This window comes from Saccoglossus kowalevskii, chromosome 3 (assembly GCF_978046115.1).
Source record: "Saccoglossus kowalevskii chromosome 3, keSacKowa6.1, whole genome shotgun sequence".
Taxonomy (NCBI): domain Eukaryota; kingdom Metazoa; phylum Hemichordata; class Enteropneusta; family Harrimaniidae; genus Saccoglossus; species Saccoglossus kowalevskii.
The window spans coordinates 43,445,976-43,470,287 of NC_140643.1; the positions used below are offsets into that span (position 1 = coordinate 43,445,976).

General features: G+C 34.1%; 2 protein-coding genes and 1 long non-coding RNA gene across 3 annotated transcripts; 2 read left to right on the top strand and 1 right to left on the bottom strand.

Moving 5' to 3' along the window:
- The first annotated feature begins 5,397 nt into the window (after positions 1-5,397).
- LOC146748003 (uncharacterized) lies at positions 5,398-6,400 on the top strand. Its single transcript, XR_014928909.1, has 2 exons — positions 5,398-5,680; positions 6,344-6,400. It is a non-coding gene; the product is annotated as an uncharacterized LOC146748003 (long non-coding RNA).
- A 353-nt stretch (positions 6,401-6,753) lies between these two features.
- LOC146748004 (uncharacterized) lies at positions 6,754-11,051 on the top strand. Its single transcript, XM_085496612.1, has 2 exons — positions 6,754-7,100; positions 9,233-11,051. Exons 1-2 carry the CDS (start codon positions 6,776-6,778, stop codon positions 10,027-10,029), a joined length of 1,122 nt encoding a protein of 373 aa, XP_085352738.1. The 5' UTR covers positions 6,754-6,775; the 3' UTR covers positions 10,030-11,051.
- Positions 11,052-13,145: 2,094 nt separating this feature from the next.
- Positions 13,146-24,014, bottom strand: LOC146748005 (uncharacterized). Its single transcript, XM_085497521.1, has 11 exons — positions 23,952-24,014; positions 23,321-23,464; positions 22,942-23,019; positions 20,503-20,653; positions 20,013-20,098; positions 17,676-17,845; positions 16,876-16,967; positions 16,394-16,475; positions 16,120-16,166; positions 14,674-14,889; positions 13,146-13,519 (listed from the first exon to the last, which is right to left on the bottom strand). The coding sequence occupies exons 1-11, from the start codon at positions 24,012-24,014 to the stop codon at positions 13,146-13,148; spliced, it is 1,503 nt and encodes a 500-aa protein (XP_085353647.1).
- Positions 24,015-24,312: the final 298 nt, after the last annotated feature.

The window sequence follows — 24,312 nt, forward strand, 5'->3', positions numbered from 1 at the left end:
CCATAGAGGCAGTATAACGAATTCATGCCATAGATGCAGCATAACGAATTCGTGCCATAGATGCAGCAGAACGAATTCATGCCATAGATGCAGCATAATGAATTCATGCCATAGATGCAGCATAATGAATTCATGCCATTGATACAGCATAACGAATTCATGCCATAGATGCAGCATAACGAATTTGAAATTAAATTAAATTGTTGGACCATTGATTTAAAACAGCTATAGCAGATGTCTGAGTTCAGTGTAGAGATGCACCTGAATCAACTCTGAATCAATTGGATAAATGAGGCATCAGTAAAAAGCTACTTCAGAAAAATGTGGATGCCCAAATCACGTGACCAGAATGCTTAGACCCTGAAAAAACTTAAACTTCAATCCGAGAAGGTCGCCGAACAAGTTGACCAATTAAAATTCTAGTTCACAAAACTCTAATCAACAAGCACAATTTAAGACCATTCAGTTAAAAGTGGAAGAAGAATCTGAACGATAACAACAGGGGGCTTCATGTCCCAAAAGTGTTATTTCAGGAATTAATTATGTAGATGAAACACGAAATATATACACGACACAGATTGATTATAGTAGATGATTGTGTAGATATTAGTTTTGTTTGCAAGTCTGGACGTGATTAATTGAGTATATAGTATAGGTGTATATTGCTAAAACGTTTAGAGAAAATTAGAATGTTAATTCCATTTTAATACACTTTCTGAAATGACATGAACACAATGAGAGAAGATAATGGAATTTAATTAGACAAAGATAAAATAAGAGGAATATATTAAAAAATTGAAATCAGAATCAACAGTAAATTAATATTTAGATTAAGATTTCCATATGAAATTAAATTTATAATGTAATAATAATACATTAATAATAATACTCAATTTAATAAGTGCAATAAATATTGGTTTATTTATTATTCGTGGGATATATAAAATCGAGTAGTATATAAAATATATATACTATGTTGTATATATAATACACGGTCTAGTAGTAGAAGGTTAACAAAAATATATATGTTGTTTAGTTGCATCTGGTCAATCAAGTGCATTTTCAGAAAACAAAACAAAACAATAAAACATTTACATTGTATGATGTTAATAATATGTCAACTGAATGATGTAATAAATTGCAAACGAAAATAAATATATTACAACATAAATCACAGGATTCCAACTTATGATGAAATGTTGCCACTGCGGGCAGACGCTCTATCTATCACGTCACACTCGCTGTGCCAAAACAAGCATTTTGAAATTTCGTGTAATCACCTCTGCTCCACAACGACTAGATGGCAATGCACAAGTCGAATCTCGAACATCACAAACAATGTATATAGCTATAAAGGTTTGACCCAGGGGTCAAATAGGTATTAAAAGTTATATGAAACAACTAAACTACTTTAGTTAGTAACAATACAGGTAATTATAACACCAATTGATGATGCAGATAAGCTATCTGATGATTTAAAAAACTGAAAAAAAAATAGTTGACATTTTATAGCGATTTATTATAAGTATTGTAATCACAAAAAAAGGTTTACAACGGGTCAACAAAAACAACAACAAGAACAACGAAGACAGACATTTTTTCTCATATATCTTGACTTCGACTCTACGATGATACGGGCTTAAGGTAAAGCAAACAATAAATGTTATAGTTACTATTGTATGCGATATTTTGCGGCTTTAATTATTATAATATAAAACTCTCGTACTCTTATATCAAGATGAGTCCATCTAAACCATCTATAAATATGTATTATGGATTTAGTGAAGGGATGTCATGTTAATAATTTAACGCGAAATTCCTAATGGAAAAGCGGAATATGCTATCAAAGTCCTAGATATTTTCATACTGAAATTGTGGTATGTGAACCCTGTACGCAAGAACTGTAATGGCGAACTTGCGAATATTTAGTATCTAACCCGAATTATAATAACCCCAAAACAAACAAACCAACAATTTATTCCAGATAGCTCAAATAGACGGGTACATGTATGTCACATTTCCCGTTTTTTGAACACTCAGCTTTTGTTGTTCTTTCCTGACATATATACTAATACTTCGTCAGTATTCCGTCTTTGGTGTTATGTAATCTATGCTAAAACAAAGGCGTAAAACAGTTTTATGACATGTGTGACGACAAAGATTTGGCATAAGAACACGAGTGAGGCTTTGAAACAGAAGATTGTTTATAAAATGTAATAAAATTACTTTAAATATTAAAAAAAAAACTCTGTGCACTCTGATTGGTAGAGAAGCACCACGTGGGTTTTAATTAATGCCATAACATAATGAGTGTGGCAGGCCCGGGAGGGAGTTATTCCGCACAATTTACCTTTACAATTTACGTTGATGTACCGCCCTTTGGGGTGTGTTTTTTTCAGCCATCTGGGTTCCACAATGACTGATTGTCAAATGGGTATGGGTCTAACACAGGGTTAATTTTTTTAAACACTATTTTAATTTTTTCCGGATTTTTGATGATGCCGTGGTATCCATTTTGACCTTTAATTGCGTTCATTGCGTTCGGTATCTAAAATGGGGTCTATCAGACAACTGTTTGGTCAAAGATGGGGTATACATTTTTGGTCCAAATTGGTCTAAAATGTGCTATGGGTTTTGCAGAGTGGGCTACACACTTATACCATATCGGCAGCCAATCAGTCTAGGAAAAAGAGTCAGTTGTCATCCTGTTTTTAATAACGACATTATTTATTAGAAATCATGATGTTGTCTTCAGGTAGAGACGCAGTTTACTTGACAGGTATTTTAATTTAGTTAATTAGGAAACCAAGATGACCTCCCTTGTCCATAAAACTATATATTTTCGAAAAGCTTATTGTATGAATTTTAAAATTTTGTTAGTATTTTTGTTATAGACACTGTAGTTTGAAAAATGGACAAAAATGTGCTTTTTTGGTCAAAAGTGATTTAATAAAAAATAGCTTCTAAACCATGCTTCTGTTTCCTGTCAAAATTGGTTTATGGGTACATCTGTTTACTATGAAGAAAGTGCCGTCTTGAAAACTGTCTACCGGTTGTAAATTTTGCAGGACAGCAGCTCAAATTTCACTACTTCAAGTTTATGCATAAATTAACACCCATACTAGTTTTCTGTACGATTGTTGTAACACTGTTCAACCAAAAACAATGCCCCGACGGCGTTTTGAAGATAAACACATTGTCAATCATTTGTGAAAATTTCAAAACAAAAGGTCAAAGCGTCTAGGAGCTATTTTTTAACGTTCTGGGATGTGCACTAAAAAGAAGCGGAGATAATTGCTAATTTGCATTTTGCAACAATTCACTGAGTAAGAAGTTTGCTCATGCTCATAATCAAAATGGCTGTAACAGTTCCAAATTTAAATGTATTATCGTTTTAATATGGAGATTCCGTCATTTCTTTTTCTCACAATGTTTCTTTTTTATTATTTATGTACAGCCTTGCCAAATCTTGCTAAGCATTCAAAAGGGAGAATGTTTGCACCTGTTGTATAAATTTTAAAAACGTTTTTTGAACATGTTCCACTATTCACAGTTCTACAAAACTGTTTGGACAAAAAAAGCAAAAGAAAAAAATTCACTCCCAAGTGCCCACGAACCTGCACCTCTACCTTAATTTGACTATTATAGAAGTCTCACAATAAATATACAACATTTCGTGAAGGGTGTTACACACATATTAAATACGTAGTATGAAATATGGTACTTGATTGTTGCGTGACGCAATTGTCCTAAATTGTGTATTTGTTAGAAATAAAAACAATTTTGCCAGCGATATGTCAGGCGTAATATTGTACACATAAATCAAGTTAAGGCATCAAATCTAACGCCCCGTGCGGTGTTGCCAGAAGAGGTCGTATCAAGATAAGGCATTAAATCTAACGCCCCGTGCGGTGTTGCCAGAAGAGGTCGTATCAAGATAAGGCATTAAATATAACGCCCCGTGCGGTGTTGCCAGAAGAGGTCGTATCAAGATAAGGCATTAAATCTAACGCCCCGTGCGGTGTTGCCAGAAGAGGTCGTATCAAGATAGCATAGATTATAGACAGATAATCAAATTTATATACATGCAATTGTATTTTAATACCAGTTGGAGAGCGCCCTCTATGGCTGGCGCATTCTTGTTTAATTGTACCTTAGAGGGGGAGCAACATTGATCTACCTCTTTTGAACTACACCGTCGACTTGCCGGCTTGCAGTTTGTTTCTTCTACAATTTTAGTCGTATTTTCGACATTGTTAAGGTAAGTTCTGGTTTACCTGGGATTATCGTTCCGCCGTTGAGGTTTCAGGCATTCTTTCACACGTTTGTTTAAGTCATCATGAAGCCTAAAGTTTTAATTTTGGGTCATTCCTTTGTGGCGCGATATTGAGTACGTCCATGTCAAGTGGACGCAACGCACGCGCTTTGCCGCTTTCGTTCAATTTGAGTAATTCGGCAGAAATAAAATTGCATGGTGTCGAAGGGCGTGCAGTGGAAAAGATACGGCGTTGCGATTTACACGTCGTTCAGGATTTCAACCCAGACGTGGTTATTTTACAGTTGGGTACAAATGATTTAGCATCACTTTCTGCATCCAATGTATGGTCACGTTTAATTAACTTGGTGTACGAGGCGCGGAATGTAAATTTATTGTTTTGTGTATACTAGAAGAAAACGTACTAATAATTCAAAATTACGTACGTATTGGAGGCCGTGGCGTGTGTGTTTTAAAATGATGTGTGAATTTTAAAAAAACGGCGTGACTGTGCGTTTTAATGGTATGTGCTTTAAAAAATCATGTGTGTATATTAAATGGCGTGGGTGTTTTAAAAAACGTGTGTTTTAAAAATCGCGTGTGAATTAAAAATGATGTGTGTCTTAAAATGACGTGTGTGTTTACAATTATGAGCATTTAAAAAAACGTGTGTGTTTAAAAGGACATGTGTATATTAAATGGCGTGGATGTTTTAAAAAACGTGTGTTTTAAAAATGACGTGTGTGTTTTTAAAAATGGTGTGTGTTTAAAAATGACGTGTGTGTTTAAAAACATAACGTGTGTGTAAAAACGATGCGTGTGTTTAAAAACGATGTGTGTGTTTTTAAAAATGGCGTGTGTTTAAAAACGACGTGCGTGTTAAAAAAATGACGTGTGTTTAAAAATGACGTGTGTGTTTTTAAAAATGACGTGTGTGTTAAAAACGACGTGTGTGTTTTTAAAAATGGCGTGTGTTTAAAAACGACGTGCGTGTTAAAAAAATGACGTGTGTGTTTTTAAAAATGACGTGTGTTTAAAAATGACGTGTGTGTTTAAAAATGACGTGTGTGTTTTTAAAAATGACGTGTGTGTTAAAAACGACGTGTGTGTTAAAAAATGACGTGTGTGTTTTTAAAAATGGCGTGTGTGAGGTCGAATGAAAATTTCGTGTGTGTAAAAAGAAAAAAACGCGTGCATTAACTTATTTACGCCTGTGGGGGCGCTGTTTTGAATAGATTTTTTATTCGTGTGTGTGTGCAAAAAAACGCGTGCGTTAACCTTTTTACGCCTGTGGGGGCGCTATTTGAGAGATTTTTTTTCGTGTGTGTGTTAAAAAAATCGCGTGCATTAACCTATTCACGCCTGTGGAGGCGTCGTCTCAAGTGGTAGCCATTTTCGTTTGTGGATTTCTATAACGTCAATAAGGTACGTAAAAAGGAACTTGTCCAGCACGAACATTTTATTCATTCTGCTCTATAAATTTACCGACACTGTGTATACCTCAGCGACCTTTTGATTTATTCGTGTGGGTGGTTGCTGAGGACGTCTAGTACAATGGGGCAGAACAAAGTACTCGTACTGGTCTCACAGGCGCTCGGAACGTTTCTTGGATAATAAAAAATGACCTAAAGTAGGGTCGGCATAGTTAATCAGTCGCCGGCACATTCGCCTACCACTCATATGATAACACAAGGTAGGAAAGCGTTCACACCGTGACACCGAAATTGTCCGAAAATAACACGATTTTTAAAATTGTATTTCGATCCACTTCACACAACTCAAGCATGATATCGGTAGAAACAATCGATCGACTGTTATCATATGAGTGGTAGGCGAATGTATCAGCAACTGACTAAATATGCCGAGCCTACTTTAGGTAATTTTTTATTAATAACGTACGTAAAAAGGAACCACAGGCGCTTGGAACGTTTCTTGGATTTATTACGGTAGTAATAGTATGTAGACATCTTGCTATTAATGTATACTTACACATAATAAGTCGGGCAAATGTTTATGGCAACACTTGTAAATTGTTCACTTCCTAGCTTATGCTCAAATAATACTAATTTATTTCCATCTTTATTTTAGAAAACAATGGCGACAGCAACTGACAACTGGTGTCGATTTGTTGGGGATATACAAAAACTGTTCAAGGAGAGTGAATTCAGAGCACATACTCGAGACAGAAGATCTATTAAACACATGATACAGCGAGTTACTATGCATCTACGATTTACAAACAATGTTCTGAATAGAATGTATGCACTGAACTCTCCTGACACATGTGTTGATCAAATAGTTACCGTTCTTTTGGATCTCAAGACATCTTTACATAATCTGTTGAAAAAATGAATGGCTAAGGTTTCAACCACTGAAAAGGAGAAAAGAAAAGTTCTTTCATATCCATGTTGTCCAAAAGTATATACAGGTGAGCCTGGGAGACCTGCAATTATAATTGATACTGATTTGATTAAGACACTGTTGTCAAAATCCTTCAAAGTTGCTGACATAGCTGAAATTATGAATGTCTCGCGTCAAACAATATGGAAATCATTGGCCAAATATGGTTGCAGTCCAAGACAGTTCAAATACACAGCTGTTTGTGATGAAAGTCTTGATGTATTAGTTTCTGAGTTAAAGGACAAGGGCCCTCTGAAGGACAGTGGGGAAAGCATGTTACAAGGTATACTAAGAGCTTCTGGTGTGCGTATACAAAGGGAAAAACTAAGAAGCAGTATGAATAGAGTTGAACCAGTAGAAAGAGCATTGAGATGGCCACTGTTAAAGACAAAAACTAAGCACTGCGTATATAATGTCAAGGGAGCACAAAGCTTATGGCATATTGGTGAGTGGATTAAATGTATTTTATATTCTGAGGACATCTTACAATGTGTATGTATTATTTCGAATCCGTCTGTGCTTATGTATCAGGCATTTGGTTTAGTAACAGGGAAGGAATTGTTCAGTTTGTATTAATAATAATATCAGGGTTTTTTCTAAAAAAAACTGCAGAGGGAGCCCTGCAGTTCACCAATGCCACCAAGTGGGGGAGATAGGGTTCTCCCTACCAGGGTGTGGAGTTTTGATCATTCTAAATTAAAATGAAGCATTCTTTGACTTCCTTGGGGTGAAAATTACTATCAGACAGGTCACAGTTAAAGACTGTGGCCACATGTGATCCCTGGTCATTCAGAATTTTCTGGTTGCCAGAGGATATGCTCCCCAGGCTAAGGATGAGCATGGCCATGGCATGAGGCGCTGTGCCCCTGTTCCCTTGTTTAAAAAATTCACTGAATGTAATTGTACTATACCTTCCTCCTTTACTAAACCTAAGCTTTGCAAACAAATGTTCAGTCTCGGGATATTCAACTTTTATTTAATTGATATCTAAAGAATTATAAGATTTTCATGAAACATAGATGATAACATAGATTTCAATGGTACATAGATGCTCTGGGATAATACTCAGACCTGATTAGTTTTTGGTTGAAATCTGTGCATATAATGACCTGATTAGCATATTAATTAGTCAATATTTAACTTTTTCACCAATATCTCAATATAAATTTGCACAACGCATCAGATTCAGATGCTTAGGAATTAGCCATATACATGTTCAGTTTAATGTTGAACTTTGTTTTTACTAAATACCAAATTTAGCTCTGCTATTGATTAGGTCAAGTGGACTGTTAAAAATATGGCTTTGATACTTTCCAGAAATGTGCCTGAATTAGGTTGCTCTTCTCATTTCTTCATAATTTCCATTCAACTAATTCATCCACATTCATCCCACACTGTCATGTCATGTCACCCTGACATTCCTTAATATTATACCTCATGACCATGATAGCCAATCAGATTTGCATATTACAGGTAGACATATTCATGTGTCGACCTTCTGCCATATTCGTATGTCTACCTCCATCTGGGTACCTTCCTCCTGAATTTATCTCATATACACAAATAATAATATGGGGAACATAATACCAGGCAATATTTGTGAACTGATTAGTCAGCGGTGGACATATAGTTTTATAGACGCTCAGAGCCCATTGTCAACATTGGCTTTGCTTTGGTTGACAATGAGCTCTCTGAGTCACTAAAACTGTATGTCCGCTTCTGTCAGGTGAACATTTTCTGTCATGTCTGGGGGACATCCCAATCTGTCATGTTACCAAGACATCCCATACTGTCATGTCACCAAGATATCCCATACTGTCATGTTACCAAGATATCCCATACTGTCATGTCACCAAGATATCCCATACTGCCATGTCACCAAGATATCCCATACTGCCATCATGTCACCAAGATATCCCATACTGCCATGTCACCAAGATATCCCATACTGCCATGTCACTCGGATATCCCAAACTGTCATGTTACCAAGACATCCCATACTGTCATGTCACCAAGATATCCCATACTGCCATGTCACCAAGATATCCCATACTGTCATGTTACCAAGACATCCCATACTGTCATGTCACCAAGACATCCCATACTGTCATGTCACCAAGATATCCCATACTGCCATGTCACCAAGATATCCCATACTGTCATGTCACCAAGATATCCCATACTGTCATGTTACCAAGACATCCCATACTGTCATGTCACCAAGATATCCCATACTGCCATGTCACCAAGATATCCCATACTGCCATGTCACCAAGATATCCCATACTGCCATGTCACCCGGATATCCCAAACTGTCATGTTACCCAGATATCCCATACTGTCATGTTACCCTGATATCCCGTACTGCCATGTCACCCAGACATCCCATACTGTCATGTCACCAATACATCCCATACTGTCATGCTACCCTGACATCACATGTTATTATGTCACTTATATATCATATACTGCATAACCTACATGTATTACATATCATGTGAAGATTTTGCAATACACACTCAATAATATGCTGAATTTTCTATTCAATAATTATTATACTTGCCTTTATTTTTATAGATGGTCTTGAAAAGTTGAGACGTTGGAGCCTGTATGTTCATGGTGGGATTGATGGGTATTCCCGAACTGCAGTGTATTTGATTTGTGCCCCAAATAAAACTGCTGCAACTGTTTTTGATGGATTTTGGAAGTCAATAAAGCAATATGGTATACCATCAAGAGTCAGATCTGATTATGGAAAGGAAAATGTTGATGTAGCAGCATTCATGATAGCAACTCGTGGTGATCATAGAGGCTCATTCATTGCTGGAAAATCTGTTCATAATCAGCGTATTGAGCGTCTACACCAAGATACATATAGGAATTGTATCCAGCATTTCCATAATCTGTTCTATCAAATGGAACAAGATGGAATACTTAATCCAAGTAATGCAGCGGATATATTTTGTCTTCATTATGTATTTTTGCCCAGAATTAATGAAGCATTGCAAATCTTTAGAGAAGGTTGGAATGAACACCTACTAAGTACTGAAAGTTCTAATACACCAAATCAGCTATGGATGAAAAGTGTACTTGCAATAGAAAATGCAAACAACACTGCAAATAAGGACATACTAGATCCTCAACTTGTTGATTATTCAATGTATGGTATAGAACCTACAAGCGATGAACTATTAAGTTGCCAATCAGATGAAAATGAAGACTTGGAAATCAAAGATATGTTGGGAAATAAACTCATCCTTAGTGATCACAACATGCAGATTCTTTGTGAAAATATAAACCCTTTAGGACTAACTTCTGACTATGGAGTAGACTTGTATCTTACCACTTGTAGACTTGTAAGTAGTCTGGTATAGTCACAACTATACAAGGTTGATGTCAACAACATTTTTGCATTTTAAACTTAAACTGTCAGCATTATTCCATTTTGCAGTGTCCAATTGTTTGAGTAATCTAATACATGACTGATACAGAGTAAATTTTTCGTCAGAATATTGTTATTTACCATGTCTCTGTCTAGCAGCCTTAAGCCTTTTTGTTTGTTTACTAATGTACTCAAATGATATTTGTCCTGCATTTGCTGCTTTTATATAAGTGAATTGGTTAAATTGCGTTAGAATTGTTTTTACAAGCTAAACCTATACCGATAGTATAAATGTACCAAGCAGCTTGTGTTTAACTATTTCACACCACAAAATTAGAAAATTAAAGCAACCTAAATTAATAGGAAAATTAATTTTCAATAAAAGTAAAATTGATGAAGTGATTTTCTTTTTAATCAAGGGTGCTACTCAAAATTAGCATATTTTCCCATGGGAAAATAATACATTTTGATAATGAGTGTTAGATTATGTGCAAAACAAATTGTCAGTTGACATTCATACACTTGCAGGTAAAATGTACAACATACAAACTTCACACTCTCACACGGGAGATTAGAATGAAGTACAAGAAGCAATCAAACTACATATGAAATTGTGTTTAAACAAATAACTTTTATATATCAAATACAATAATTGTATTGAGTTTACAGAGTCAAAATAGAAGACAAAATACAAGTGATACTGTAATTGCTCTATTATTATTGCATATACACTTATAATAAGTAGTATAGGATTATCTGTTTGATGCAGTCTATAATTAATGCATTTGTTTAAACATGCTTGTATTGTAGATTTGCTACTACTGAGATGAGTCAAAGGTCTGAATTATCCTGCACGAAATTCTTTGTGCATCACATGTTCATAATTCGCATAAATAAACAATGCATTGTGTATGTCACTATTGGACCATATCAAACAAGTCACAGTTTGTTATAAGATAACTTTAATCTGTAGTACATACAGTTCTGTCATAATAAAATTCTTTTAATTATAAATCTGTCTGGGTCAACTGAACACATGCAGCTATGGAAAACGGTTTGTTTACAACATATTACATATATGTATAACTTACAAAGTACATTTTTTTCCATACTTTGGCAGTATGTAAAGGAAACAATAGTCTCTATTGTGCATCACAGACAATTTTTGAAAAAAATTCTTGTTCATTCCTCCCATCAGAAGAGATAAAAAAAACCAAATATTAGGGTAGCAAAGATACATGTACATTTTTTACTGCAATTTGGTATTGAGAAAATTTGCAAGTCATATTTAAGGTTCTCCCTAAGGCATGTCAATTATTAAATTACTCTGAGAGTGTATAGAAAATTGAAGCTGAATTATAAAGTTGTTGACACTATTACCAGAATATATTTACCCATTATTTGGTCATTATTTGAGATGACCCTGACCTGGCTTTGAAGATTTTGAAATGTTTTAGTCCCTCCCACCATCACTGTTCAATATCACCCTAATAAAATCAGCAAGGGTATAAATCTTCAAATGACATTGCCCATCCAGTTCATTTTCCAAAACAATGTGTATAGTTGCATTACTACTGGAATCCATGCATTATACATAACGTGTGGGAAAGTGAAAAAAATAACAGAAAAATCATAACTTCAAAACACTTGAGAGAGGACCAGTCCATGGCAGGCCGTTTCAGAAAAGAAGGCAAAAATAGATACAATGTACTTGCATTTGGTATCATGAAAATAAGTCTGATATTCCAAGTTAACAACATTCATGCCAAATTGCAAAGCAATCTAAAAAGAGGTTGTGGAAAAAATCTTTTTTAACCATAGATGACAAAAATATTCCCAAAAAATTAAAGTTTACATGTGATGTGTTGTCGTGAAACAAATCTGAGATAGGACCATCCCAGGTACATGTAGTAGTGCTATGAATAGCAAGACAATCCAGTCACTTGAATGAAACAAAGTTGATGGACACCGATAGGTGTGGTCAATCCATGAGCTCATCTTCGGTCGATCATTTTTGATGACAGCCAAGCATAAAAAAAATTGAATGTAAAACTTGAAACTAAAAGTTCTGTGCAATATGTAAACCCTTGCGTATATTACAAATGTGACATTATTTAAAGTCACTTGTGCGGCTTCAGGAATCAATGTATTATAAAAAAACAAAATCACTATGTATGGTCTTCAATACACATGTCGTGTTGAGGATCTTGTGTTGTATTTTTTCTTTGGTGCATGTGTGAAATTGTGCAATCAGTCTGTGTGTCAGTCTCCATGGTCGCGTAATTAGTCTGTGTGTCAGTCTCCAAGGTCGCGTAATCGGTCTGTGTGTCAGTCTCCAAAGTTGTGCAATCAGTCTGTGTGTCAGTCTCCAAAGTCGTATAATCAGTCTGTGTGTCAGTCTCCAAAGTTGTGCAATCAGTCTGTGTGTCAGTCTCCAAAGTTGTATAATCAGTCTGTGTGTCAGTCTCCAAGGTCGCGTAATCGGTCTGTGTGTCAGTCTCCAAAGTTGTATAATCAGTCTGTGTGTCAGTCTCCAAGGTCGCGTAATCGGTCTGTGTGTCAGTCTCCAAAGTTGTATAATCAGTCTGTGTGTCAGTCTCCGAAGTTGTATAATCAGTTTGTGTGTCTGTCTCCAAGGTCGCATAATCAGTCTGTGTGTCAGTCTCCAAAGTCATGTAATCAGTCTGTGTCTCAGTCTCCAAAGTTGTGCAATCAGTCTGTGTGTTAGTCTCCATGGTCGCGTAATCAGTCTGTGTGTCAGTCTCCAAAGTCGTGTAATTAGTCTGTGTGTCTTCAGGCATACATGGCACTTCTCTGACACTTGTACACATGTGGCTGACTGATGTCATTATATCGTCATTTGTTATCTGGTTTAAAGTATTGTGAATACTGATGTTTGAACAGTGTGTTATCTGCGTTTCCTCAAGTCGGGAATCAATACAATCTTTTATTGATGTTAATAACTTTGTACATAATGATCCATTCATAGCTGATCTAAGTGCTAATGGAAACATAGAAAATGCCTTGGTAAGAAAATCCCTGTGCTGACAATATGATTCCAATATAAATCCTTGCTTCATACATTCGTTAACAAAAATGTTTGAAAGTTCAGCAGGATTGTAATCTGGAAAATACCAAGGTGTACGAAAACCTTCTTCTTAATCCAGGATTGGAGTTAAGAAAAATTTCCATTTGCTGAGTGTAACCACTCAAAATTATGATTGGAAATGACCCACTATATGTCGGGATATCATTATTCATGTATTTCATTAGGGTATTTATGGCATCTACCCCAAAATCATTGACACTTCTAGCCTTGAAAAGTGTGTAGGCTTCATCTATAAACAGTATACCACCTTTGGCACTGTGGATAACCTTGTTTGTTTTTTCCTCTGATTGCCCAATATGCGCCCCTACCAAGTCGTCTCTCTGGACTTCAATGGTTATGTTCTTATCAATTATTCCTGCTAAGTTGAGGCAACCTATTAACAAATACATAACTCCATGTCAAAGATTACAGAGTTTATGAGTATTGAAATTGCTAAATTGAATTAGACACAGTTCTGAAATTTAGGAAAAAATGAAAAGACATTTGCATTGGTAAATAAATTAAAAAAAATTGATTGAAAACTACGTATGAATTTTGAAACAAACATTTAAAAAAAAAGTCATTAGGCCTCAAGACAAAATGTTGTTAAACTTTTCACCACTAGAATTTCTTGCCTAAATATTTCTGCACTTTTTTTTTAATTTCTTCTGGAAATGAACCCTTATTTTAGAGCCAACAGACAATATTTGGCTATTTTTGTCACAATCTTTTAAAGGAAAGTGCAGACTATAAACGGGACTATTTTATAAATTTGTGATGAAAAAAGGAAACTGGAGGTGAAAAGGTTAACCCACAAAAATGTACATGTAGTTTAGTTCTGCCTATTAAAAAACATATCAACTTCATCAAACAAATTGTTCACAACTTAATATTATGTACACCGCAAACACCAAAGCAATGTTATTCACTAGATTTTATTGTGGATCATACTTCAAAAAAATTCATGGAAAAGTCATGTCATGAAAAAGATCTTTTTCTTATGTGAAAAGTGATGTCCTTTTGACTATAATAAAAATTGTTTTTAGGTTCATTAAATTGCAATAGCCGTTATAAAGTTAACTGAAAACAATTTAAGCTCAATTTAAAAAAAAAAAAAAATCTTGGAGTGTCATTGAACCTTTAGTTCTGTGTTATAAACAGCGCCATCAATGACCAAATATTGAAATCATTCATTTTTATTGCAAGATCTTATATACTTTCTCGAAAACAAATAAAAAAAATATTTATTTTAGGATTTTAGTACAAATGGAATGACTGAAGCACATTTCATCTGTTACATCATTCATCATTCTGTTAGCAGTTAGCATATTTATAGTGTAAGCTAGTTTGCCTCTAATACATTTTTCAATTAAATTAGTTGAATGTTGAAATTGTTTCTATCTTGAGAAACAAATAATTAACATGGTAACATGGTTTTATTTGTTGCCACTGAAAATATGTCATGTTTTATGGCTTAATTTTATTTTGCAACTAAGTTAGGCAAAATTGCAATTATAAATGAATTAATTGATGAAAAGTCATAATTACCTGCCAACTTTCTTGCTACTGTGGTCTTACATGTGCCAGGGCCACCCAAAAACAAAAAGTTCATAGGTTCCTCCCTTGGATTACCACCAACAGCCTTTCGTAACAGATTTAAAGAATGTCTTCTTATTATTGACTTTATGGATCTCTTTATTGATTCCAACCCAATAATATCCTTCAATGTTTCATCAACTGCATCAAAAACTTCTTGAGTTTTCACTGTGTAAAATATAATTAATTGTGATGCACATAGTTTAAGACAATTTGATTTGTTATTGTTCTCTATTATTTTGTCATACATGATAATAGCAAATTGATCTATTAAAGCATTCATGAGACACAAATGCCCAAAATTGTTGCCTGTTTTGGCAAAAATTCAAGATTCAAATTCAAGGTGGAAAATCTGATCCGAATTGTTAGTTTGCTGTCTGAAGAAGACAAACATGGCAAATTTCAAAATAATTGGATTAATGTGGCATATAAAAAATATTTCTTGTTTAGAAGAAATCAAAGATGGCTCCCAAACTATGTGACCAATCACACAGACCTTTTTAAAAAGCATTATACATAGATGCGAAAAAAACTACCGGTACCGGTAATCTCAGATCAATGTGTTCCAAGTGTTTTTTGCCATCTTTCCAGGAAAAAAACAAAACTGAAAGGGTTACATGACTAACTAATGTTTGTTTGATGTTGCCATGGCAGCAACTGGCCAGGGATTTTTTTTTCAGATTTTACCACTAAACTAAAGGGAGAGTATGAAAGAACTAACCAAGTCAACAAAATCGGCCCTGGCAAAAAAATAATGTGTACTGGTGAAAATTCACACTATTTTCTCAGAAGAATAATTACGTGAAGACACTGGAAATCACACACACTGACAGACAAAAGTGACTTCAAGGGCAATCCTAGCAGAGTTGATTACCAATAATGATACCACTAAAAATTCAAAATGCCTTGACCCTCAGAACGGGTTCAAAATAACCACTTCCTGTATAACTTCACTCCAAAATAGCTACCAAACCAGTTAAAAATTTGAAAGTTAGGTGCACCAGTACTCATAGTCCTCAATGTGCTTGAGAAGGTTCAAAGTTAATGCACAATAGTGTTCAAGTTCTAGGGTTACAAAAAACTGTGGAAGAAGAAAAATAATTGTGTTCAAACAGACACTAATAAACTGAACCGCCCTTTCTAGATCTCAACCAACATACATCTAACTGATTAGAACTAGTTTTCAAGGCTACTCCTCTTCATTATGTCATGACAATTTGGGCTATCAATGAAAAACAATTTACAACATGCTGTTTTCATGGCAACCAGATTTCTCTCTATAACAAATTTGGTGAATTGGTTCACAATCTCTCCTGAGAATCAATAACTCTTTGAGTAATCCTGCTTGCATACTTTTTTTATTACTAAATTATTAAATGAGAAAGATTATACACTTACAACCAGTTCGTGATATCCATGACTCAGATGCTACTTTCAACTTCAACCTACCGGTAAATAGAATTTTTTTATTTGGATTTCTAATAATTGATGATAATGATTAATCAAGAAGTATTATCATCAGTTATATAACATTGTCACAAAGTGAACCATGCTCACAATTAGTACCAATGTAAAGTATTGAAATTGGTGAGGGCTAGAAAATGCAATATTGAAAATGAAGTCGAAGATGACAGACATTAATAAATTAACCATCTTAATAAGTGTACCTCACCTTTCTAAGGCAATTTTCAATGCCTCAAGATCGACAACTGGTTCAGCATTGAATACATTATTCAAAGCATAAAATGCAGCTAGTGTTTTAAGTTAAGGTTAAAGACATTCTTAATGAGACATAATTGTAAATTTGAACTATGGTTGACCTTGGCATGACCTTAAGGGTAATATTTTGGTCTGTTAAATACACTGAGAATCAGAATGAATAAATTGTGATAGTAATAATCCTTGTAAGAACGTTGCAAATAGGCTGCAATTATGATCACAATCCTGTGTGATTCGTACTAACAAAACTGTATATAAATCTCTAGTAATGTCACCAGTATACTTAACAGCCTATAGAGATAATATTTATAATAGCTGCAGGGCGGTGAGGGTACATGAATTTCATTGTTGTTGGTATCTATGCCATTTAGATATTATTGGGATAAATTTGAACACAAGATGCTCTGGGCTTAATGCCCAAGATAAAAAGGATATCTATTGAATCATTACGATTGCCACCTTGGAGATACTTCCACAGCTCACCTGTCATTGTGAAAACACTTATTTTTGAATCATCATACATAATCCTAGAAAAACATCCAAAACAAAAATGTATTAATTATTTACTTCATGTATTAATACATGCATATAACATCAAGGGCTGATATCTCTCTGCTATAGTGTGGGAGATCTCACATTAGGACATTGATATCACATTTACAGTACCCTATGAGCCAATTAATGCACAAATATATCATAGAATGTTAAATTTCAATATTAATTATGCAGGCAGCAAAATAATTATCACAATCTTCAACTTTAAGTTCTCATTTTATATGTTGCTCTTGCTAAACATTCAAGAGCTATTAACTGACACTGATGATTCTGATTAGATTTTCTTTCACAATGTATTCAATGATCTTTACTGCATAATTTTAAAAATAGTCAATTCAAAAAGTCTGTTAAATATTTATTATAATTTTGTATTTATTTGATGATTGTTATTTGTTACACACAAATGTTAATTTTACAGGCAAATGTATTATTCATAGACATGGGGGTACCCAGAGGTTTCCCTGGTTGTTGAAATAAAAGAAAATATATAATAATAACAGATCCCCATGATGAAACACTCTGCTGAATTAACTCATCAAAACAATTTCAATACTTAAATGTCAGCTTTCTGACATTGTATCCTGTTTGTTACAAGAAACATTATTTACATACTATTTCACTGTAATTATCGATCAAAAGTGTTATATAGCAAAACCAGATACAAATTAATTATTACATACCATTCTGACATATTTCTTTTTGTTAATACAAAATAATGGTTCCTTATTTCTGAATGAACAACTGCAGCAACTAAATGCAAATTAGTTGTTGAATAGTGTGCCATGAAGTTCATAGGACTTTCCAAATCTTCACATGGTAGCTCTTGTGGTACACATACAGAGCTGTTATTCTAGATTAATGAAAAATTGTATAATATTAAAATAAGGTCATAAAATCCTGCAGAGACCTAATTCACTTCTGTCACTACTTTTAATTTAGTTTCCAACATGTCAGGACAGCCTGTTTTGTTTTACAGATATAACCATTACGAGTACTGTCTATATACATCATTAACTGACGTTTTCTCATGTTTTTTTTTCCCAGAACATGTATCTAGTTTAATTGAAACATGACAAGTGGGATGATATGTCAGAAGAACAGACATTTCACACACACCAACATACTCATACAAAGAGTAAAAGGGAATACAAGCTATCTGATAAGCACATTGTGGTAACGAATTCAGCTAATGCATAAATAAATCAAAGAAAGCTTAGAAAGTCCTCATGTGTGCTGAGAGTATTGGAGACACATTAAAAAATTAATTCAAAATTACTTGTACTTAAAAAATTGAAGCTGAAAACTAATTATGCAAATCAGGTAATTAATAAGAACAGACTTGCCGGTCACTGGTAGCATAGTGGTTGTTGCACCAGACTCATGATCGGTAGACCCAAGATCAAATCCTAACTTAGGCTGAACATGAAAGGGTCGACCCCTACCCTGGGTGAGTGTGCCACAGACTCAATGGGCAAGTCAATTCCACTGGCCGCGATTCATTCACTAACGAATGCGACTTTGGGGGAACCTTGGTTAAGGTCCACAGGTGCTTGTGTCGACCGGGCCTGGTTGACACCAGGATAGCGCATTACAAATTGCCATTTGACAGAGAGATGGCCACACAGCCCTGTTGAGTAGTCCCAAACATGAATATGACTTCTGTGGCAAAATGCACTAAATATGTGTCGTCACTAGCACTTGCAATGTGCACATACAGAAAAAAAGTCAGGAGAGACAACAGTGACACTCAATGTCCGGAACTGTCGCCTGGCACAAAAAAAAATATTTAAAAAAAAAAAGAACAGACTTGAGTGTAAAACTATTAAGGTCTGCAAAATTTAACAGACCACCTATGTACCAAGTTTCATTAAAATATGATTAGAACAAAACAATTATGAATTATTACACTAATTTGAAATTGTCATCAGTACTATTGTTTAATTATGTAAATTAGGTGATTAATATGCATAAATATTTACCACAACTAATTGAGTCTCTGCATATAGTCCTAGATTTATTGAAATCTGATGATTATTACTCAAGAGATCAGTGGAAAAGCTGAAAATTAACTAATTATGCAAATTAGATAATTAATATGTATCTATTAATGAGTATCTATGTACCATGTTTCATTAAAATGTGATGATAAGTACTTGAGATATCTGTGGAGAAGTCATAAATTGATAATCATTATGCAAATTAGGTAATTAATATGCACATTAATATGATCTTTACCCAAAGTATTCAAATCTGCACATTAGTTCAGAGCATCTAGGTACCAAATCCCATTAAAATACAATGAGTGGTGCTTTAGATATGAGTTAAACAGACGGACAAACACACACATACATGTCACACTAACTGCAAAGACTGTGTGCTTCGCACATGGGAGTCAAAAATTGATGATATTCCAGAATTGCATGTATAACAAGCAGCCTCGTGGCTGAAATAGCTCCACTGTTAGCAATGCACATTTCAGTTAAAGCATTGAAGGATATCTTTAGAAAATGAACAAATCTGAAAGAAGTTCATCAGAGTACCTACATGTATAACATCAAAGCAATCGGACTTGTGGTTTTTAACAAGAATTCAAAAATATCAATTTTTAACAAAAATATTCATCAACATTAGAGAATTAAAGATATCATGAAATGAACAAATCAAAGGTCTGTCAAAGGTACATATACACCAAGTATCAAAGCAATATAAAAATGTAACTTTCAAAAAGAAGTCGAAAAATTTAAAAATTTAAAAAGTTGACGACGTATAATCGCTCATATGATAAGCTCCACTTGATAAAATTGAGCAAAGCTAATAAAATTGACTTTTTGATTGTTTAAATTATCCTCTCTATCCAATAACATATCTAATTTTTTGGGATGTGTGTGCCTTTGTTTTTATACCTCAAGATCAATCATTCACAAGACACCTTCTAATATTGATCAAAATATTCATAATGCCAATATAGTTAATCAATATAGTTGTAATGAACTGAGTATCATAAATATCAATATTACCTTTCCAGAAGTTGCTTGACGTTCAATTATAACACAAAATAACCAAGGACATTCAGTCCAAAAATCAACATGTTGCATCAATGAATCTGAAATAAATATAATATGCTTTAATTAATTAATTAATTAATTATTAAAATTAAAATCATCATCAATAAGTACAATTTAAAGAGTCTGATTAAAATAAATTTAAGATTAAAGCCAATGTAAACAAGCTGCCTGTCAGATAATATGGTACAAATGTACAAGTGAACAGACAGAGCATCTAGGCATCCAGTTCATCCAAAAACCATCATGTTATTCTTGACGTTTCTGTGGAACAGACAAACAGACACACATACAGACACACTATATGCATAACTGCAATGACTCACAATGTGTGCTTCTTCATGAGAGTCAAATATGACAATGACACAAATGGAGACAATGGGAGTGAGATATATCTAGTAATTATTGGAAAATAAATAGCCTCAATTATGTAATCAACAGATACCTTCGGACACTGCAACAGAATTCTTCTTAAAATCTTCTTGTACATGATTTGCCATATCAGAAAATGTATAAAATTTTCTCTTTGTCAAAACAGCATTAAGCAAACTAGGTAGTGATGGAAGCATTCCTTCAAATACAAATGGAATATGGCAAGAAAATCAGGGTGGTGATTTAGGTTAAGGATTATATATTGCAAGCTAATTCAGCATTAATACATTATGCATGTGATAGTGTAATGCATGTGATTTTACCTGTGTAACAACCTTAAAAGTTCCCCAACCCGACATAATGATTGTTAACACACACTCTAAAATAAGATTGATTTATTAACAGCTATATCAACCATTGTCCATGGCATAACTTTATAGGGTAATAATAATGTTACATTTGAACAATAGCTCAGCAGTTATAATGCATAATTTGAATATAGCTAAAAATTTATTCTATGAAAACAAATACTAAATTAAAGCTGCAAGCAGCATTGGTGGGGTCCAAGCAGAATTATCAGAAAAGTTATCTGCAGATACTCATTGAAATGGCGTGTTGATACCAATATAATAGCACAGGATTCATCTTCCTAACTGCAACAGTGCTTGAGGCTTAACAGAAGCCCCAACCCCATGGGCGCCCAGCCACAGAACTAACCATGTGCCATTCAGTTGGGAAAATGTATCTATGATCAGACATGTTATATAAAAAATCGGCATTGAAGTATCAATGAGAAAGAAATGCCTAAACTGTTGGTAATTTTTGTTAATAATACAAAATGGTGGCCAAACCAATTGACCAATCAGTTTTTGGGGCTCAAAATTGAAAGAGCTAGGCATGTAGATGGATTGTGCCAAATTTCATGTCAATCGGTCTGCAACTTTATGATAAGAAGTTTTTCAAAGGATTTAGCCTCGTTTTTGAAAAAAAAAATAGCGACAAAAGTCATGTGACCTCTTATGTTCTTGAACCTCATTAAAGATGGGCATGGGTTACAGAAGCAACACAACAATTTGGACTTCTAGACCGCCAGAAAGTGGTCAAAATGGCCGTTTTCGGTTTTAACTAATTCCAAGATGGTGGGCAAACCACGTCACTGATCGAAAATATAATGTGTTTCTCATATGCAGCTATGATCAGACATGTTATACGCTAAATACCCAGTTAATCGTTGAAGCACCATTGAGAAACAAATGCCGACATTTTTAGTTCCTTTTGTTTAAAATCCAAAATGGCGGCCAAACCACATGACTGATCTGACATTTTTTTGGGTTTTTTGAAAGACTTCAATATAGAGATGCCAGGCAGAAATCTAGAAGATAATCACATAAGTGTGACATGAGTAAAAAACTACTTCCTCTTTAGAAGAAATCCAAAATGGCGGCCAAACTTAAATGTGCTTCATATATACAAGCTAAATAATATACATGAGAGCATTTTACTTGATGGTTTAAAAGAAGAAGATTTTCAAGTGATTTTTGCTGTTTTTAGGAGAAAAAAGATGGCGGAAAAAGTCACAAGACTGCTTAAGTTTTTATTGCTTGGATGTATTGCACATGAGTTGTACCATACGCCATAAAAATCTAACAGCCTAGACCCTCAGAAAGTGGTCAAATAGCCACTTTTGGCTTTAATAATTTCAATCCAATATGGCTGCCGAACCATTTGACCAATCAAAATTCTAAAAGTTAGGTGCACCAGTTCATATTAAGGACTATCAGCACAGAGCATTTCAGACCATTCCGTTCAGCCGTTTTCTCAAACGAGCTGACAAAAAAACATGAGGGAAAGCAGAAAAACAAAAAAATTCCAGCAATAAAAAAAAAGGGTTCAAGCCCAGAAAGGGCTTGGTCACCTAACAACAAACCATTTAGGTTTGTTTATAGTAATATAGTTGAAACATCAACATGTCAGAAGTATGGATCCAGAAGCTGATGCTTGAATAAGATGATTTTTTATCATTAAAATGGTTGACATTTAGTCATCTTTTATCTGATCATCAAATGAGTACTTTTTCATACTGAGAGATATTGCCCTGCATTAATTGAAACAAAATAGCCACTGGTCGGCCATTTTGAATACATCTGTATATCTATGACCAGATGCATAATGAATATATAAAATTTCGACATAATAGCAAAAGCAGGTCTGAGATATGGCACTAGAACCACATTCATTAAATATAAATGGTTGCCAGTCAGTCATTTTGAATCTGATTGTGAAAAAATTGATGTGCATTAGTATAATAATGCATAATATGTATGTTGTATGTGTGAAGTTTGAATGTAATTGGCCTAGGCATATCTAAGATATAGATCTGAATGCACACATGCACAGAGGTTCATCCATACATTGTGTAAGTCCCTGTTTTCAAACTGCATCTGAACGTGGACTAATAAGTACTCTCTACACACAGAGCAGAAAGGATATATTGATTCATATGTTCAATTACACCATCTTCAGAACCTGGACATAACCACAACCTGCTTCTTTTACCAACAAACACAGTATGAATCACCTCTTTAATAACCTGTAAAATAGATAAATTTTATGTTATAATTTAATTGTTTAGTGACTAATTGTTAATTAATACATAAATACATACTGAAGGCACTAAAGTGTAGGTTAGCAATTGAAAAATAACACAACACTTATATGGGATTGTTATCTATTAGAAATGGGATAATTATAATGGTTAATAAATCATCCCCAAATCTTGCAAACATGTATTAAAGAATGCAATCTAGATAATTATATACAACATTTGTGAAACAACTCATTTACACATATGCTATGCTATAAAATATCAACCACACATAATAATAACATACCTCACTTTCTCTACTCATGACATCAAGAAGTCTACCAAAAACTTCATCAAAATCCTGATTATCATTAACATTCAATTTGTCTAACAAAGAATCCAATGCATATTTAAAACAGGTACTATCCATTTCCCCTCTGAGTGACATGACCTAAAATACATATTAATTCATAAGTAAATCATGAGCAGATCCATTACAGCATCTTTGTAGGTAGTAATTATTATACATGTAGATCAATTGTATAAAAAGGAAAGTACATGCAGCTGGCATATAAAATGTTTCAAAAAAGTTTATATAGATCATGGAGGTAGATCTACTATGTTGATTAAAATTAACTACAAATTTGTGATTACTATTATAATAGCTCCTTGAGTTGCACTAAGTAATCTGACTCACAGTATTGAAGTATATAATACTAACAGAAATATAAAAACAAAAACAAAAAATAATTACATTGCATAGTCCCTGTTAGTTATCAATAATATAAATTAAAAAAACTTTGATAATCGTTTCTCAAGATGTCAGTGGGACAGACTAACAGTAAAGACTCCCATAGTTTGCCTCACACACAAGAGTCAAAAATCAATGTTTTCCTCCAGCTCCAATGGCAGAATTATGATCACAAAATAACACTCACCGCAATCAGTGATGAAATGACTGGTTTAGTATCCAAATCACTTGTATCGCAAATGATGTTCATGAAGTTTGGTATACACTGCAGAATTGTTATGACTGTGTTTAACGTACAGTTGTTATTTATTTTCAGCATACCTATGGTGTGATATGTATATAATTTATAAAATGGTTAGACAGGGAACATTTAATGCAATCATAACTGTAATCATACTGAAAAAACATGATATCTAACCATCATGCCAATATTACCGGCAATAAAAGTTAACTGATGTCAAAAACTTAAGTGCTAACATGAAATAAAAAAAAAATATACATACCATATTTTGGCAACAACTCATCAGATATACAAATATCTCTAAATG